The sequence below is a fragment of the Grampus griseus genome (genome assembly GCF_964374135.1).
Source record: "Grampus griseus genome assembly, contig: HAP1_SCAFFOLD_50, whole genome shotgun sequence".
NCBI classification, from domain to species: Eukaryota; Metazoa; Chordata; class Mammalia; order Artiodactyla; family Delphinidae; genus Grampus; species Grampus griseus.
Genome location: NW_028133393.1, coordinates 940731 through 959668, shown reverse-complemented (window position 1 = coordinate 959668; position 18938 = coordinate 940731). Strand labels below are relative to the sequence as shown.

The window sequence follows — 18938 nt, the reverse complement described above, 5'->3', positions numbered from 1 at the left end:
GTGTTCTCTGTCTTTTCCAGAACTGGTAAATGGATCTGTAGGTTGCAGCAGCTTCCTTCAGAGGGTACATGATGTCTGTGTCTTCCTTTTTGTGATGTTAGCAGCCTTGGGTGATCAATGTCTGCATCATTAATTCATTGGGCTTGCAAAATGATGATATTCTATCATTCCTTTGTCATTTATTAGTTGGAATACTTCTGTAAAGAGAAACTTCTCATCTGCTCTTTGGTTAACCAGTGGTACGGTCTGTATAGGAAAGACAAGATGAACACTTGATGCTTTCCCTTTATTTATAAGTTTTCAATATAATGAGTTGGTTCATTGGCCTCTCCAGGGTTGGTTCGTTCCCATTTCCTTGGGGCCAGTTCTCGGAATTGTGGCAGCTTATGTCATGGCTACAGCCTGGTCATCGTGTAGTTCACTTCTTCCACCTGGCGGGGGTTTCAGTATCTATAAGACAGCTCACAGGATACGGCTTAGAATATTATCTACAGCCCTTGAGGAGGAACTAAAGGTCCTTGACTCTGCTTAATGACTATATTATTATCCAGTCGCCTTTGGCTGTTTTCCATTGTTTCTGCATTTTCTCATTTCTCTGATTAAAGTTACTCTTTGGCTAAAATTTTGCCACAGACAAAAGGCAGGCTGAGGACATGGGGGGCATGGACCATAGGGCCCTGCTCTGTTTCACGGCTTCCAATACAGACTCAGACCACAGTGTTTTCACTTACCATTTTCTGCTTATATCTTTGTCCCTTTTCTTCTTTAACAAGAATGCTGGTTCTCTACAATACCAGAAATGAAAGACTTAGCATATCCCAAGTCCTCATTTGTTTTATTCCAGATTACCCAACAGCTGTCTCAGAATAACAAAACTAACACTACCAACAGTATCGTTACCAAAAAGAATTTTCACTTCTTTCCACAGTTCTTTTTGCTTTGGGATATATATTCTACAGAGATACACAGTTAAATTACTGTTTCAAAGTCCTTTGAAATAGCTCCTCTGTATGTGGTTATGCCATCAACTAGATACATACATTGATATGTTTTATATTTTCAATTTATAGAGGCTTTTAAAATTAATGTTCTAATTATGGAGTATCTTTACATGGTTCCAAAGTAAAATCTATAAAAGAAGTATATTCTCTATCTCTCCCCTTCACCCTGTTGACTCCTTTCCTTATAGGAAACCATTTTTTTTATGATTTATCCTTCCCTTGCTTTTTTCTTAACATACATTTTGAGATAGTACATATTTGTATTCCCCCCCTTTCTCTTATAAAGATAATATACTGTATGCACTTTTCTCTGCCTTGCTTTTTTTACTTAACAAAATATCCTGGAATCAGTCTGTAGCAGTCTGTAGACTTCTTTTCCTTTCCCCCCCATTTCATAGTACCGCACTTTGAGGATGTACCAGATTACTCACCCAGTCCCTTACTGATGATGATTTGAATTGTTTCTACTTTTTTGTCATTATAAGTAATTCCGCAGTGAATAGCCTCATTTCTGAATAAATATTTTAATTTCTTTTTCTAGTTTGTCTTCTGGATAGATTCCTAGAAGTGGAATTGCTGGGTCAATAGGTAAATCAATGTAATTTTGTCAGATGAGGCCAACTGTCCATCCATAGGGATTGTGGTATACACATTCCTACTAGCAGTGTATGAGTGGGTTTTGCCGACAGAATATGCTGTCAAACTTTGTTTGCCAGTCTCTTGGTGAAAAGTGGTATCTCTGTGCAGTCTTACTTTGTATTTCTTGTATAAGCAAGCCAAGTGAGATGTTTGTCTGTCTTTGTTTGTTTGCTAGTTTTTCTGATCCATTCTATTTTTTTATATTTTATTTTTCAGAGTCAATACAGATTTGTATGTGAAGCTATTTTGAAAGTTTATGAAGAAGGATTTGTTAAACCTTTAACGACATCATCAAATAAATAAGAAAGCAAAGGTCTGGGATATGTGTTGGAAAACTGCTTTCCATTATATTCACTGTGCCATAATACTGCTTGCAGGAAATGGCATCTAAACAGACAAAAAAAAAAAAAAAATGAAGAACTAACAAAAACTGAAAACTTCAGCACTGTTGCACTTTATGTTTCAAAAAAGAGTCACTCTCTCAAAATCTGTCATTCATGTGTTTGAAGACTCTTTCATGCTTTGCTCCAAACAAATAGTGAATAACTGAGTATGTTCAGGGTAATTTACGAAATCTTGTGGTGGTGCCATGCAGTCCCCTTCTGGTAGAATTGCCACAAACGAGGCTCAGAATTCTCATCGTCTCTGTTGTACACTTGTATCTTGAAAGCAAAAAGAAGTCAACATCAGGAGTCAGCTCTGGTGTTTCCCAGTGATTCATGTTCTTACTATACTGGTTACCAGATGTTACTTTTTAAATGTTAGCAATATCATTCTCAATATTAGCCAATACACTGCCTATGGATGCAGCACATCTTTCCCTACACTTCCCCCCATAGAGACCTGCTGTTTGGAAGAAGAAAGGTGGAATTTGCTTTTCCCAGGAAATGCTGCACACTGTCAATTTACCAGCATCTTATAGAAAGTATAAATAAGAATCTACAATTTTTCTTTTCTTTTTTTTTTTTTTTTTTTTTTTGCGGTACGCGGGCCTCTCACTGTTGTGGCCTCTCCCGTTGCGGAGCCCAGGCTCCGGACGCGCAGGCTCAGCGGCCATGGCTCACGGGCCCAGCCGCTCCGCGGCATGTGGGATCCTCCCGGACCGGGGCACGAACCCGTGTCCCCTGCGTCGGCAGGCGGACTCTCAACCACTGCGCCACCAGGGAAGCCCTACAGATTTTCTTGAATTTAATAATGTAACTTATATTTATCATAAGGTTGGCTTATTCCAAATCATGTGATTTCACATACTTGATGTAAAGGAATGCATGCATTGTGTCTTAACCCCTTAAGTGCCTTGAGACGTCTTTGTATGTCTAATGAAAAGGCACTCCTCCTTTGACCCCACTAGGAGGTATGTATGTATATTGTACATTTACAGTTTTATGCATTTTGAATCAGTTCACATTTTTAAAAATAGCTTCTCGTATTGAGAGTTATGCAGTCAAAGAAGAGTAATGAAATTCTATTTCTTGCTCAATTCCTGTATTTTGCCACAAGAAGCCAAGATAATTTGTGTTCTACTGAGTGAACGCTCTGCTGCTATGGAATTATTCAAAACCTGCACATTCCTTTCCTGAGGGACAGGGGTTACAGTTTAGCAGCTGAAGTTAAAAGATGCTTTATTCTTCAAATTTCTTATTTATTTTATCCCTGACTTTAGAAATAGCATCTACTATACACATTAAAGTTAAACATACGGAAACTCTAAACTAAAGTTAGAGCAGCTAATTGTGACTTGTTTCTGTCACTAAGTAAATGATCAGCATTCATTTCATTTCTTACCAAGCTTTGTTCACGCTGGTCTGTTGGTTGGCAGACCACAAACGAGGGATGAAACGTCATTGAGTGTTTCTAATTGTAATCCCTCAGTAGCTGAAATGAGGGCTTTCTTGTCATTTTTGTGTACAATTAAGTTGCTCCAGTTTATATATACTTATTAAGTTATAAGCATGTTAATATGGAGAGTTCTGATTGTCCAGCCTGATGGAGGACCTGATTCCCTTTAAGGATGTGTATATTCTCCTCTTCAGGTTTTTTAATTTTTAAGTCCTCAGAGAGATAGAACTTTGAAATTGCCCAATTTTAATATAAGTGGAAATTTTCTCAGCTATTGAAATGTTATATTACACAATTACTTTCTATGGATTATGGTTAAAATAGATTCACTTACTAGTGGTTTCTGAATATTTCTGTATAGTCTTGATAAAATTTACAGTTGAATGGTAGATATTTTGGAATGTCATTTAGTATGAGCGGGAGAATGTACATTTTTAAATCTTCAGTATAATCTAAATGATGTTATTTCAAATATTCAAAATCCATAATAGTAAATTTTAGGAAGTTAAGTCCTAAACATTAATAGCCAAGATACCAAATACATTACTGTATTAAAATATTTTACCTTTTTTTAAAAGAGAAAAGTAAGCATGACCTTTATGTCAAAGAGAAATTCTTGTATCTATTTCTGAATTTCACAGTCAAGACAGTATAAGATAGTAAATAACTCTGTAGTCTTTTTTGAACATTCCGCTCTTTGCCAGCAGATAGATGTGATTCAGGCTGCTGTACAACACCATGGTAAGTTGGAAAGTGAAAGAATAAAATGTCAGGGATCTAAGAATTAATAACTGTTTTGGCAGTAGTTTTTCACCTGAATTAAAAAGAAAACCTATCCTAACTATATGGACAGAATATGACAACCATAGATAAAAAGATAAAGTTATATAGACATAAACAGACAAATGTCATGGTTGGCATGTTCTTTGATTTAGGGCTCTGTTTACACTTCTGAGAGTAACTCTAATAATTTGTTGGCAGTGAGCACTTCTGCCTTTCAGTGGAAGCACCGGGTCCTAACCGCTGGACGGCCAGGGAAGTCCCTGCCTGAGAATGTTTTTAATCTGTTTGTCAATCTAAATAGGGTTCTAGGAATAATCCCAGCTTTCATACACCAAGTAGTTCTAGATTCCACTCATATCAATGTAATAGTGTGTAACAAAATGCCAGATTTCTTTATCTAAACTACCCTCCCCCTCCAGCGGCCAGTTTCCCCCCCACCCCCCTGCAGGACACACACACACTCAAGAAATCAGTGCTGACTGTTATTCTCACAACTGGAAATAGGTATTGGTGAATCAAGGGGCTTTTGTAAATGCTAAGAAATGTTTGTAAAAACCTTTCCTCTCTGATTTAGGATGGTTTTACCAGGTTCATTTTCGGTCTTATACTGAACATCTGGTTTGTGTCAGCACTGTGTACATAGGTTGAGGAATATTTTGGAAGAGACCGCATTCACAAGAGGAATACCTGGTAGTATTTGTTAAACCAGTGCATACATCCAAAACCGAGGCAGAGTAATTAGCATAAGCAACCCTTTCCTTTGTGCGGCCTGCCCAGCACAAGTGGGGGGGCGTTGACCATGTTGGTTAAGAGTAAAGAGAAAATTTACAGATTAAAAACCGACTTCAAGTGTGTAAGCTGTGTTAAGCCATTAAGACAGTTACTTGAAGGTTTCAAGTGCTGATATATACACATAGAGATGCTTTTGTGCGATGATGCACGTGTTGCTTCACAAAGGCTAATACTAACAAACAGGGGTAAAGGACTGTGGTACCTGTAGAGTTGTTTATTATCTGTTGGCAGGTCTGACCAGGTCTGATCAGGTATTGGAACAAAGGCCTCCCGTCTGCACCACAAGTACTACAACCTGAGCGCTGAAAGAAACTTGAAAGATTTTATCCAGTCTCACCTTCTATTCTTATAGGCAACGTATGTGAATATCATAAATTCTAGTGAAGTTTAGTCTATTTCAGTTCAAGAGTTATACTCAGGCAGTGTTTTTACTTAATAACTTGATGACCTTAGAAGATGGCATTTAATTTAGAGAACAAGTAGGCTTTAAAAAGCAATCCTAATTAGGGCCCCAACTCTGCTTGTTTAGGCTGATATACATGCAGTGTGAAATGCAAATTAGAGGTCTAAGTTTTAAAAGCACTTAAAACATAGAACTAAGATTTAGAATGTATGTCCACTTATAATTAAATAATTTATGTTCATAATGTGAACGTGCAGTAGAATTAAAGCATTACTTGTTTTATAATCTTATCGGAAGGGGAGAAGGAAACAAGAATTTTTAACAATGTTCTATTTAATACCCGTGTTTTGAATATTTAAAGGTATTCTGATGGTAAGATTGCCAAAGTAGGTTTGAATTCATAAAAATTATTTATGCCACAATAATGCGGGGTATGTTTACACCTCTTTTATTTTGTAGTAATTATTTTGTAGTTTAGGTGAATTTGCATTTGTCACCTACATTAAGGTAGATATTTGTTGAAACCAACATCTTCTAATAATAAGAGGAGAGAGATAAATTATGCCACAGCTTTCTTGTACGTAAGCTGCCCTATCAACAAAGTAACTATGTTAACACAGCTTACTTCTTCCCACGTTTGCTTCAGCTAGCCAACCACAATTTCTGCAACCATTTTTTTTTTCTGGTGTTTCCTCTAAGTAAAATACCTGTTTTTAAAACCCACTGGATTAACTTCATCAAATATCAGAATTACTGATCTGTTGGCAAAGATTTATTGGGGTCTCTGTGATCACAACACAGCTTGTAGCAACTGTTTTATAAAGTTTTTAGAAAATTGTATAGCTCCAAAGGAATTTGTATAATAACAAAACTTATTTGAGGGCTAACTGCGAATAGATAATTTCAGCAATTTTATAGAGAGACCATGAAATTAATCCCTAAATTGTACTTTTTGGGTTTAACTTACTTTACAAAATCTGCAACTATCTTCAACACAATGTTTTATTACACACAGACTTCACTTATTCTCAGCAGCAGTTCCTACAATGAGCCTTTCAGTGTTATCAAAAACAAGCCCTAGTTCAGTGAGAAATGAGACATTTTATTTTTGTAATCTGGGTGAAATTGTTGTGGGTAGACACCAAATAGTTATTTCTGTTTCCATATCTAAATTTGCTGCTACTTATTTGTATGTTTTTCTACTGCCGTTGACTGTTGATTTCTAAAGCTTCCTAGTCATCGTTATCTTTATTGTAGTAATCCAAGCTAAATGGGCAGCCAGAGGTAGAATCCACTGGGGTACCATCCATCAACATTGACTAGGTAGGGCTCAGCGCATAAATAAGTAAACCAATTTTTTTTTTTAATTTACAAAGTGAAAGGTATTAGCAATATTGCAAGTTAAAGGCTACAATTTTAGGAGGAGGTTCTAATGTTTAACTTCCTGAAACCTTTTAAAATGTTCAGTACAGGAATGAAAATGTTTGAAAGCCTTGTAAATGCTCGTAGAAGTTTCAGTTAAACACTGTAGAATTTTCCTACCTGTTGTTGCATAAATGATATAGAAAATATTTTTCTATGGACAAAAGATTGAAACTGTTAACTTCTTTTGCTTCAGTGTTTAAAAAGGAAAAAATGATATTTGTATGTCTTTCATGCTGTAAAGAAATGAATGTATCTTTCAGATGTTATTAGAATTAAGACTTGATTCTAAGGATACTCTTTGTTTAAAAAAAAGTTAGCAAGGGATTGAAAAGGAAAGGAAGAGTGTTTTCCACTTCGTTATACAAAATGCAATTTTAGAAGAAAAATGTAATTTTCTTTATAAATAAGAGCAATCATTATTGAAGTATATTTCAATATTTCAAATACCTTCTTTTTCACTTTGCTTTGTGTTAACTCTAGAAATTTTCAAAAAAATGTGTGCATACTGTTTTTAAGTGTAAAATAATTGAATTCTAGACTTCTGGAGTGTGTTAGGGGTACATGTGTTTGAGGGTAAGTGTTCTGCTCCATGCGTTTACCGTGAAGGAAAGTTCTCAGGCTTTGTCACTGTGCCAGCCACAAATGAGGACAGCACTCTGAGCATGTGACTTCGGTGAAGCCAGAAAACCGTGCCTAAGTGTCACCAGAGTAAATACGTGCAGAGGCCCTGACAAATAAATAGTTTGCTTTCTGTTCTCAGTATCTTGGACAGGTAAGACCACTGAGCCCAACTCTGACGTGTAACGGTGGTGTCTTATATGGTTAAGGGTTTATTAATTTAGCGGAACAGAAGACAGAAAAAGCCCTACATTATAAACCAGCATAATTTGTTCAACAGTTTCTTTGAAAGGTAGTATTTATTATTCATCACTCACTAAGCTTGGCTCAGTGGGGCCTTTGTTATGTTGACTCCTACTTCCATCCCTCCAACTCAAAAAAAAAATTATTAATCTCCCTTTACGGTAGAGTCTTTGTGAAGTAAGGTAATCTTTTCCTTCATTGACTTTTGTTACAGTTGTTGAAGGATTAAAATCAGGCCCCCTCAACCCTGAGAGTTTCCAAAATTTAGCAAATACTACTTCTGATAATCTTAACTAAAATGTCACATTGCTACATGAAGTTACCACCGTGAAGCCATCAAGGAGACTCAGCGCTACTTACAATCTTGGACTGAAAGAGGTGCTGATTTGTGGTTTCACTGAATCCACTGTAGTCACACTTGAACCCGTTTTACCTTTTATTGAAAGAAGCTTTTTCGTTTCTACTCCTGAATTGTAGTGTTCCAGTTTTTTGCCTTCCTGAGCAGGAAAATTTCAACCCAATTCTGGGAGTCTCTGGCACTTATCTTTTCCCACCCTTCAGTTAGTTGACAAGATTATTCATGCTTTCTTGTGTTCTGTAGAGTAGGTCAGATTTCAATGCTGAAATTGATTTCTTGAATTTCAAACAGCACTTTATTTCATGCTTACTACTGACTTAATTTATACATTTAAAGGTAAAATTTATCCCAGGAGTTTTGTAAATATGGAAAAATACAATGGATTAGCATGTAGAACTCATTGGATTGGACCCAAGTTTAAATGCTTTATGATCTCTTGATCATTTGATATTTAAAAGGTAACTTGTGTGATTTTAGCTTTGCCACTTTCTTGTAATTTATTTCGTACCGTAAAGGCTACCCAGTCGATAGTCTTGCTGGACTCTGAGTTCTCTCAGCTAGCTTCAGCCAAGTTTGGTTCACTGTAACCATTCTGCTTCGCGTTTCTGTACATTACCTGAACACCTGGAAACCCATCTGTTTGGTTTTGAGTTGTATTAGGCGTCATTTAAGTCAGTGCTTCATCACCAGTAAGTTGAAGGGGGCAAAGTCCTGACACTTCGAATACATGTTGAGGGGCAGGATTTAAGAGACTAAAAGTTTACATTAAGCTGTTTTCATTTTCTGTCATTAGCGTATTTCTGCTTAGGCAAATAAAAGCTGTCCAGCCCGGTGTTCCTGTAGCGTCAGGAAGCTGCAGTTACGATCCATATGGCAATCTTTTCAAATAAGAAAAGCTAGTCTTTATTTTCTACAGTGTAGGCTTAATTTTAGGACAGATAGTTTACTATATACTCATCAATGACATTTTTAAGTAGTAGTTTTAAAAATATTTCTATGTAGAGGCTGTTTTAATTTGGGAATTTTTTTTCTTGTAACAGGTGCTATATGTAAATATGAAGGGCAAAAAGTCATTTAGTTAAAAGGCTCGTTTATTTCCTAATTAAATTATGATTTTACATATTTGCTGCCATTTCACGTTTGACTGTACTGAACTACATAGAATTAGCCTCTTAAGTTTTTAAATTCTCTTTCCCTGTTTCACAGAAATAGCTCTTTCCATATGGTTTCCCATAGTTAGGAGACAAAGAAGCTTAGGGTTCACTTAAAATGTTTAAGCTTGAATTTGGTCAATACTGGATAATTTGAAATCATCACTATGCATTTGTCACTGCAGCTTACTGTGTGCTTGAAAGGCCTTGTGGATTTGTCTTAATTTCAGTGAAAAATTAGAATTCCTGCAATGAGTTCCATGTAAAAAAAAAACTATGAATACTAACAGCAAACAGGATAAAAATGTTGATTTGCATTAAAACTGTTTTAACCCTAAGAGCAGTTTATGTCATGAAATGCTATTATTATACATATTTTGTTGGCCATAATTCATTTTGATTGAGAACTAGTTGTTCAGGTTCAAACGTGAAAGAACTCTAGCTGTGACTTTAAATTGTTCAACTGCAAAATAAAGATGTGCTTTAGTAATTTAAGTATAGGAGTTTTGAAGATTATTTTATGGGAGTTTTTGTTGTTGGGCTTTTCAAACAGTGGTTCTTTTTTTTCATTAGTGGGTGATTATAAGAGACTAGGAGAATGCTAAATGCAAAATTTATTTCTAGAATGACTCACACAGTGGCTGTGTTTGGGGGTGGGTGGGTCAGTCAGGAACTAAAAGGGATTTAGAAGATTAAAGAATGTCTGATGAGAAGCTCCTCCTTCACTGTGGCCACTGCTGGATTCCTCTTCTCCCAGCCCCAGCCTCTCTACTCTGGTATTCCTACCCTAAGACCTTGTCAGTCAAAGTAAAGGACCTCTCTTCATGTGTCTGAAGCCCACTTGCCTCATACCTTCCCCAAGTGCAGTTAGGCATGCCATGTGTCATCTGTAAGAAAATTTCTTGGAGAAAATGATGTTTAATTTTGTATCTAGAAATAAATTAAGGCAAAAGTAAATGCCATGCCTCTAACGTACATGATACTAAAACTTCAAACAGTATAAGGAAGACTCAGGAGTTGTGAAGCCTCTTTCCCATGCCCCGCCCCTAAGAATAGTACCCCTCAAACAAATGGCAACCTTAAATTTCGTGTCTTCTAGGGGAAGATGTTGCACAAGCATTTGCGCGTACATATACGTTTTGTTAAGGCCAAAGGGATTGTACAATATATTCTGTAGCTTGGTTTTTCATGTTGGAAGTATCTGCACACCAACACACTCAGATCTACCTCCTTCTTTTGACTCACAGCGTTGACCTCCGTCATACGGATGGATATGCTGTAATGGAATTTCTTGATGGACATTCGTCTCCAGTTTGTGTACTCTAGAAACAACGCTGCAGTGAGCATCCTCGTGCAAATATTTTCACTAATCATTGCAAGTCTACACATAGGGTCAGTTTCTAGCAGGAGGATTGCTAAGCATTGGGCACCTGCATTTTTAAATGTGAATAGTTGCTCTCAGAGAAGATTCTATCACTTTATGCTTCCACCAAACATAAGAATGTCTGTTTCCCCACATTCTGATTAGGACTGATATCAAACTTCATTTATTTGCTCATCTCATGAAAGAAATATCTTATTTTGACATACATTTTATTTATAAAGAGGTTGGATAGATTTTCATATCTTTATTGATCTCTTGTATTTCTTGTTCTCTAAATTCCATATCGATATCCTTTGCTCACTTTTACATCAGGTTGTTTAATGTTTTATTTACATGAGATGTTGGAAATTAAATTAGTCATTTGACAGTCATACGTGTTGCAAAACCTGTTTCACATGGTGTTCTTTGTCTTTGGACTATTTTTATTTGGGACTGATGGGTATGACGATATTTTTAATACTTTTATAAAACAAATGTATCAGTCTGCACCTTTAAGACTTCTGAATTTGGAGCATACTTGCAAAAGCTTTACTCTAATTCCTACTAACATTCTATCTGTGACTGAAGCTTTCTTAAGCACCATCCAAATAACCTACCAGTATCCTGCACTCTGCTTTCTGCTCTTGTCCCCTGCTTGCCACCACTGACCGCTCTTAATTATGCCAGAGTTCTGCTAGTTCCACCAAGCACGTTGTAAGCTTACTGAAACCAGCTGTGTTTATTTGCTAACCTACATATGCAAATTTACTTATCTTCATTATATCATTTAATTAATTATATGTTACATAAGCCAATGAAACGTGCGTGTGAAAAGAAAAAGGGTCACATTTTTCCAAAGGCTTTATACAGGTGTCATTAATACTTTCTCAAAGTCTGAAAAGTGGTATGAACAAGACAATTATGAGAGACTAACAGAAAAAAATCGATATACTTGGGGTCTGTTTTTTGCAACAGACTAAGGGATTACAATTGGGCTCAAACACAAATGTATTCTTAGAGCCGGGCATGCACATAGCCCCGTGCACACGAGTGGCCTTCGAGATTCCCAGAAATGTGTCAGCTTTCCAGAGCCCCTCTGCACATCTGACTCCCCAGCTTTTCATTTTGAGCTCTGAGTTAGGTCAAAGAAAGTAACAGTTCTCTGGGAATGGGCTTTGAAGGAGTCCTGACTGTTCTGCCCCCTCAAGTGGCCCTTTGGCTGCTGGTTTCAAGGCTGCAGAGGAACTGGGGAGAGCAAGCTGAGACCCAGGCCCATTAAAATGCTGCAAAACTCATTGCTCTTACCAACATTTAGCTATTTTCCTTGAATAAACACCTCTGGATTGTTGCAAGCTTTTGCTTAATATCCAGAGTTTGAAAAAGTTAATTCTGACCATGTGTTTTGGACTTTTGGTTGCTTTTCTGGATCTTCCAAGGTCCCTACTCTGCCGTTTTCACGGACTGCACTTAACCCCTTTGCCTTCAGACTCCTGGTCTTGCAACACATTCACCCGACTGTGTTCTGATTGACTTCTGGCTGTTGCCAGGAACCAGATCCACCTTCTGAGGATAAAGATTTGCTACCACTGCGAAGATCCAGAAGCCTGTGAAGTAGTTTCCACCTAAACTCACAGCTTCACCTCCCACTGCTTTCTCAGGCATTATCAGCACGAGAAATGAGGTACAAAGCCCCTGAACTGCAACTGCCCACCACTGCATTTGACCCTCACAACTGTGTCTCCATTTTACAGACGAGGAGTTAAAACTCACTTTATTCCTTGGAAGTTAAGTAGCTAGTGTGTCTAGGAGGTGTCTGACTCTACAGCCAAAGTTGTTAATATTCTTTGAGAGAAATTATTTTTAAGAGAACAGTACCAACTTATATGTTTGAAAAATCATTGTCATAACTTTGACCTCATATTTCTAAATCAATTTTTGGAAAATAGGCATTTAAAATGTGATGATTCTCTCTTTAAAGGAAATTTGAGGTTTGGTTTACTTTTAACGAAACTAAATTCAAATTTTTTTGTGTATTTGGTTTATGTAAAATTAAATGAAATTCTCTTATGTATTGAAATAGGTGTAGAATCACAGGTTTTAAGATCTGGAAGAGATCTCAGGAAGCATCTGTTCTAATTAACTCATTTTATTTTTTTTAAAAGATGTATTTATTATTTATTTTTGGCCGTGTTGGGTCTTAGTTGTGGCACGCGGGATCTTTGTTAAGGCATGCGGGACTTTCATTGCGGCACAGGCTTCTCTCTAGTTGTGGTGTGGCAGTTTTTCTCTCTCTAGTTGTGGCACGTGGGCTCTCTAGTTGAGGTGCACGGGCTCAGTAGTTGTGGCGCACAGGCTTAGTTGCCCCGTGGCATGTGGGATCCTAGTTCCCTGACCAGGGAATCAAGCCCGCGTCCCCTGCATTGGAAGGCGGATTCTTTACCACTGGACCACTAGGGAAGTCCCAAATTACCTCATTTTATAGACGAGAAAACTAATGCCAGGAAAGATGGATGCTTGTCAAGTGAATTCATGGCAGGGTAGTCACCACTGGTCTTTCTACTATGTGGTCTCCTGATAGCTTGGCGGGTCCTGGAATCACACAACAGTCACAGGTGCGGGTCAGTCATGTAAGGGCCATGAAGGACTCTGAGGCCCCACCCCAGACTTAACCTTGCAACAAGATCCCCAGGTGACTCACGTGCACTTAACATCTGGGCGCTGAGCCGTGGCTCCTCCCCTCTTCTTAAGTCTCTCAGTCCCTCGTGGTTTCACTGTTGGGCAAACCCAATGGGAGAATGTTTTCACTTCCGCCTCTCTGTTACTCAATGGCAGGAACTTGCCTGGAGCCATCCAGGGTTTCCTGAAATTTTTTTTTTCCTAGCAGAATGAAGAACGTGCGTCCGCCACCAGATCAGCAGGGCTCTGTTCCAGATAATTCTGAACAAAATGATACATGAAGTATGGATTCATGGAACATGAATGCTTAGGTCTATTGTCCTGAATCTCCAGAAGTAGGGAGAAGCCTGGCTTTGTGCTCTGGAGAAGGGAGTGACTTGTCTCCAGTTTATCTTGCATCTCCCTTCTCTGCACACCTCTACCCCAGCCCTCCCCCATTCTTTTAAGGTGTCCTTCAATTAGTCTATGTGGTTAATACTTCACTGTGAATTAGTTTAAGCTCTTACACGTGCCAGGAATACTTGCATGGAGAGAAAGGGTGAACTTTCAGACATAAGATTCTGGCTCAGGAAAGATTTAGCTGGGTAAAGGGAGCCATCCAAGAGTGTACAACCAGGCCCAGGCCACCGCCCTGTTCCAGGAGCCCCCATCTCCCACTGTCAGCGCAGGGATCTTTGTTCCTTGGTCTATAACTTTTATATTTTATGTAGTGTTGTGTGCTTCCAAAAACATTTTCAGTTAACTTATTTTATGTAAGTTTCATAACTACCCTCTTAGGAAGGTGGTATCATCCTCATTTTACAGACTTAAAGTTATTTTGGATTTTTTAGCTTCTGAACTGAAGTCTAGACTGCAGTATGCTAATAAAACTCTGTCTTAGTGGTGCTTCCTGATTTTTTTTTTTTTTAATTTATCTTACTTGTGTGCATTCTTGACTAGTCAGTGCTCTCCTGATCCAGTGTCTGGAAAACAAGTTATTCCTGATTCCCGCTCTCTCAAGGGTCTTTTCTTTTTTTTTTTTTAATTTTTTTCTTTTTTCTTTGTGTGTGTGTGTGTGTGTGTGTGTGGCTTAAAATAACAACAAGTATTTATTATTGCTCACAGTTTCTGTAGGACAGGAGATAGGTGGTTCTGACTCAGCCACAGTTGCATATTGGTGGGGACTTTGTCATATGAAGGCTTAAAGGGCTTGGAGGATCCAGTGCAACATGACTCACCTACACAACTGGCAAGTGGGTGCTGGCTGTTGATGGGAGGCCTCAGGTCCTCTCCATCCAGGTGGCTACACAGGGCTTCTTGAGTGTCTTTGTGACATGGTGGCTGCTGTCCCCCACAGTGAGCAATCTGAGAGGGCAAGGCAGAAGGGCACTGCCATTTATGATGGAAGTCACACACCATCACTTCTGCAATGTTCTACTAATCAGCAAGGGTCTTCTCAGTGGAGGCTTGTGGAAGCAGGGCCCCTTCAGCCTCCAGGAGGACTGACTCTCATACTCGAATTCTCTCTGCTTCACTCTGCTCAGAATGCCTCAGCATGAATGGCCCCACCCGTGTGGACCAGTTCAGACAAGCTGGCTGAGAAAGTAAGGAGCTTGGAAATCAAGGGGAGAGGGTTTTGCAGACTTGCGACCAATGTCCTCAGTTATTTAAAGGGCTGTGGTGTGGGGACTTCCCTGGTGGCACAGTGGTTAAGAATCCGCCTGCCAGTGTAGGGGACACGGGTTTGAGACCTGGTCAGGGAAGATCCCACATTACGCGGAGCAACTAAGCCCGTGCGCCACAACTACTGAGGCTGCGTGCCACAACTACTGAGCCCGCACACCTAGAGCCCGTGCTCCGCAACGAAGAGTAGCTCCCGCTTGCCGCAACTAGAGAAAGCCCGCGCACAGCAACCAAGACCCAACACAGCCAAAAAAAAAATTTTAATTAATTAATTAATTAAAGATAAAGGGCTGTGGTGTGAAAGAGGGGCCATGTTTTTTCTTGTGGGCAAAAGTGGATTTACCGTGAAGATAATCAGCTTTAAGCTTTAGAGCTCCTGACTTGTATGGGCCTCTTCCAAGACCCTGTATCTCACTCTGCTTTCAAGCTTTAAATCTGCCTTATCTCACTTAAGCCTCCCCTCCCCCCACCAATTGTATTAAATGATTTTCAGAACTAATAAAACCTGTATCTACCCCTTTCTGTGACTCCAGAGAGAGCAAACCAGGACCTAAAATAGGAGTGGAAATCTAGGGTGAGGATGTTAGTTCAATAGAGGAAAATCTTTCCATGGCCAGGACTGTTCCACCAAAAGTGGGTTATTCTAGTGGGCACTTTCGATACCTTACCCACAGCCATTCTTCCTAACAACACCCCCTGCTTCCTGCTAATACAACTTGGATCTGCTCAAGAAGTTAAGGGTGAGCCCTTAATCTCAGAGGGAGCAGGCCCTTCCCCAAACCCCAAGTGTGAATTATAATTGGTCTACACCAGTTATGGTATTCTCTCTCCCTGTGGCCAGTGTGGGCAGGTAATCCCATTCTCATCAATGAGACAGGGCGTGGTGGGACTTCCTTCCCTGAATTAAAGACAAGCCTTCGCTGGGAATTCCCTGGCGGTCCAGTGGTTAAGACTCGGTGCTTTCACTGCCGTGGCATGGGTTTGATCCCTGGTCAGGGAACTAAGATCCCGCAAGCCTCGCAGCACAGCCAAAAAAAAAAAAAAAGCTTCGGGAAGAGAAGATCTTTTCCCCTTTCCCTTTCATTTCTGAAACTCAGATAGGGGAGCTGATGATACTGCAGCCCTCTTGTGGCCAGTAGGCTAGAAGCATAAAAACCAGAGTCAACATACTCAGGATGACAGAACAGAAAGAGTAACAGTTTAGGATCCTATTGGACTGTTGAGTTGAACCAATCTCTAGATTACTTATGTAAGAAAAATAGTCTACTTATTTTTTAAGCTACAGTCAATTGTATTCTCTATTTCTTGCAGCCAAGTGCATTATAACAATTCAGCTGTGTCCAAGGAGAGAGCCTTCTGTCTCTGGTGGAAGGCAGAGGGCTAATTCACCACAAAACAAGAATGTTGCAGAGGGTGTCTCTGCCTGGGGGAGAGGGCGGGGGAGAGGATGAGCTGTTAGGAGGAACAATCTTTCATGATTAGAGCACAAACAACCCCCTGTGGCTTAGGCCCTTAGCTTGCATCCTCCAAGACTTCATATTCCCTTCAGCCTATAACCGTATTTCTCAACCTGTTTCTCTCACCCCACCCCACCCTGACCGAGGTAGAAAAAAGGGTGGAGCAGAGGACCGTTCCTCTAAACGGGTGTGCTAGGCAACAATTTAGGACAGTGAAGCTGGTTTATAAGCATTGAGAGAAAATGCTTCCATTGTTGGTCAGTAAACAGGAAAAGTACAATACAGCTCTCAGCCCTGATAGACTCGGTGCGTGGCACTCAAGACCAGACAGTTCTCAAACAGGGTAACCCAACCCCAGGGAGACATGAAGGGTTTCCACGGGGTACATGGCCCAGAGAGTTGGTTTTCTGTTTTTGTTTTTTTAACTCTTTACTATGGAAAAAATTCAAACCTGTACATAAAATGGACAGAATAGTTTAATGTACGTATCACCCACCTTCACCCTGTGGCCCTTTATTGTTCCATCTATACATGAGCCACACTCCCCTACCCCTGTGTCAGCATCATTGTCATCACTGCTTTTTTTTTAATTGGAGTAGAGTTGATTTACAGTGTTGTGTTAATTTCTGCTGTACAGCAAAGTGACTTAGTTATATATTCTTTTTCATATTCTTTTCCATGATGGTTTATCACAGGATGTTGAATATAGTTCCCTGTGCTCTGCAGTAGGACCTTGTTGTTTATCCGTTCTGTATATAATAGTTTGCCTCTACTAATCCCAAATTCCCAGTCCAAGCTTCCCCCTCCCCCCTCCCCCTAGGCAACCACAAGTCTGTGAGTCTGTTTCTGCTTCGTAGATAAGTTCGTTTGTGTCATATTTTAGATTCCACATATAAGTGATATCATGTGGTATTTGTCTCTGTCTGACTTACTTCACGTAGTATGAGAATCTCTAGTTGCATCCATGTTGCTGCAAATGGCGTGATTTCATTCTTTTTTATGGCCGAGTCATTGCTTTTTTATGGAGCTATATTTCAGAGATGAGCACGCGCAGTTCCTCTCACCCCTGTACATCCGTGCTGCTCCTCCCACGAGAAAAGTGATGAAAATGTCTATAATTAAGATTGTAGTGATGGCTGCACGACTTTGTAAATACGCAAAAATCGTTGAAGTGTACACTTTAAATGGGGGAATCACATCTCAATAAAGCTACTTTTAAAAAGTAGAGAAAGAAAACTTCTCTAATACTATTAAAAGAAAAAAAAATAGAGGTGGAATCTTGTTTCCGTCCCTTTTGAAAGGGGTCTGGCCTTCTGACTCGCTTTAATCAGTAACCCGCAACAGAAGTGACAGCGTATGACTTCTGGGCGTTGCCCTTACAGGCCTTAGAAGCTTCAGTTCTCACTCTTTGAGGGGCTCCAGCCACTTCAACTGCCCTACTCCAGACGCCCAAGAGAACTCAGCTGCTGCTGCTAAGAGCCACCCCAGCTGAGATGCCACACGGACGAGTGAAGGCCTTTGGGCAACCCCAGCTCCTGTGGCACCGCAGCCCCCAGCTGTGTCTCCCCAGACGATGGAGAGGGCTTGGGGTGGTGCGGGTTCAAAGGGGCAGCGCCAAACCCTAGGAAGGGCCCTTCTGCTTTCAGCCAGCAGGTCCTCCACTGAAGCCCTCGGAGCTTTGCCCAGGGCCCCGAAGCCCCTTCAGCTCGGCCCTGTCCTCTCTGACTTGTCGTCTCGGTCCCCCACGGCCCTTCCCTCTGCCCCCGCCCCCAGGCACCTCGCTCAACCGAGCAGGCCGGGCCCAGCAGGGGCGCGCCTTCACCTCCTTCAGGCCCTTCACTCCAAGGAGACAGACCTTCCTCCTTCCCTACGGGTCTGTGTAAGACCACCAGTCCTCACTCTGTCCCTGTCCCCCTTCTAGCTTTCTCTTTGTCATTTAGCAGGGCCTAACCCTAGTGCCCAGCTCTAACCACGGATACTAATAGGTGGTACTGAATCTTACTAACTGATGTCACTTACTTTCTGTCTCTCCTGTCAGCTCGGAAGGCGCATGAGGTCTCTTCGTGTGTCCTGTTTATTATCCATCGTATCTCCGCTGCCCAGTACACACCCTGGCCCATCGCGGGCACTGACCTGAATTCTCTGTAAGGAGAAAGGATGCAACGTTCTCCGTTAAATAGAAATCTCCTATTTCCCGTCCGCTTTCTTACCGTTCTTCATGCATCTGTTCACCGTCTCTGTCCCCACTAGAATACAGCTGGGCAGTAAATATTTGCCACGTGAATTAACATGTTGAAGGACTCCCGGGTACCGGCCTCCGGCAGAGCCGCTTTAAACCAGCCGCCAGACCTCCGGCCGGGTCGGCATCGCCGCTTTAACCCGAGCATCTCCCCGCCCCGCAACTTCCGGGGCGGTGTCGTTGCCCATTTAAGAGCGGCGTTCCCCGCCCTCGGGGCGGAGCTTAGGGGCTCTAAGGGGCGGGCCGGCGGCCGGGGTCCGCGGGGATTAGTGCGGTGGGCGCGCCTCTG

At 40.6% G+C, this 18938-nt stretch overlaps 1 protein-coding gene across 1 annotated transcript in view; it reads left to right on the top strand.

Annotated features, from left to right (window-relative positions):
* PTPN4 (protein tyrosine phosphatase non-receptor type 4) overlaps window positions 1-1943 on the top strand; it is a gene marked incomplete at its 3' end in the record, with an annotated part of 144046 nt that extends 142103 nt beyond the window's left edge. The window contains exon 26 of the mRNA XM_082682078.1: window positions 1857-1943. Within this exon, the coding sequence (XP_082538204.1) occupies window positions 1857-1943 (87 nt within the window). The remainder of the gene's footprint in view (window positions 1-1856) is intronic.
* Window positions 1944-18938: the final 16995 nt, after the last annotated feature.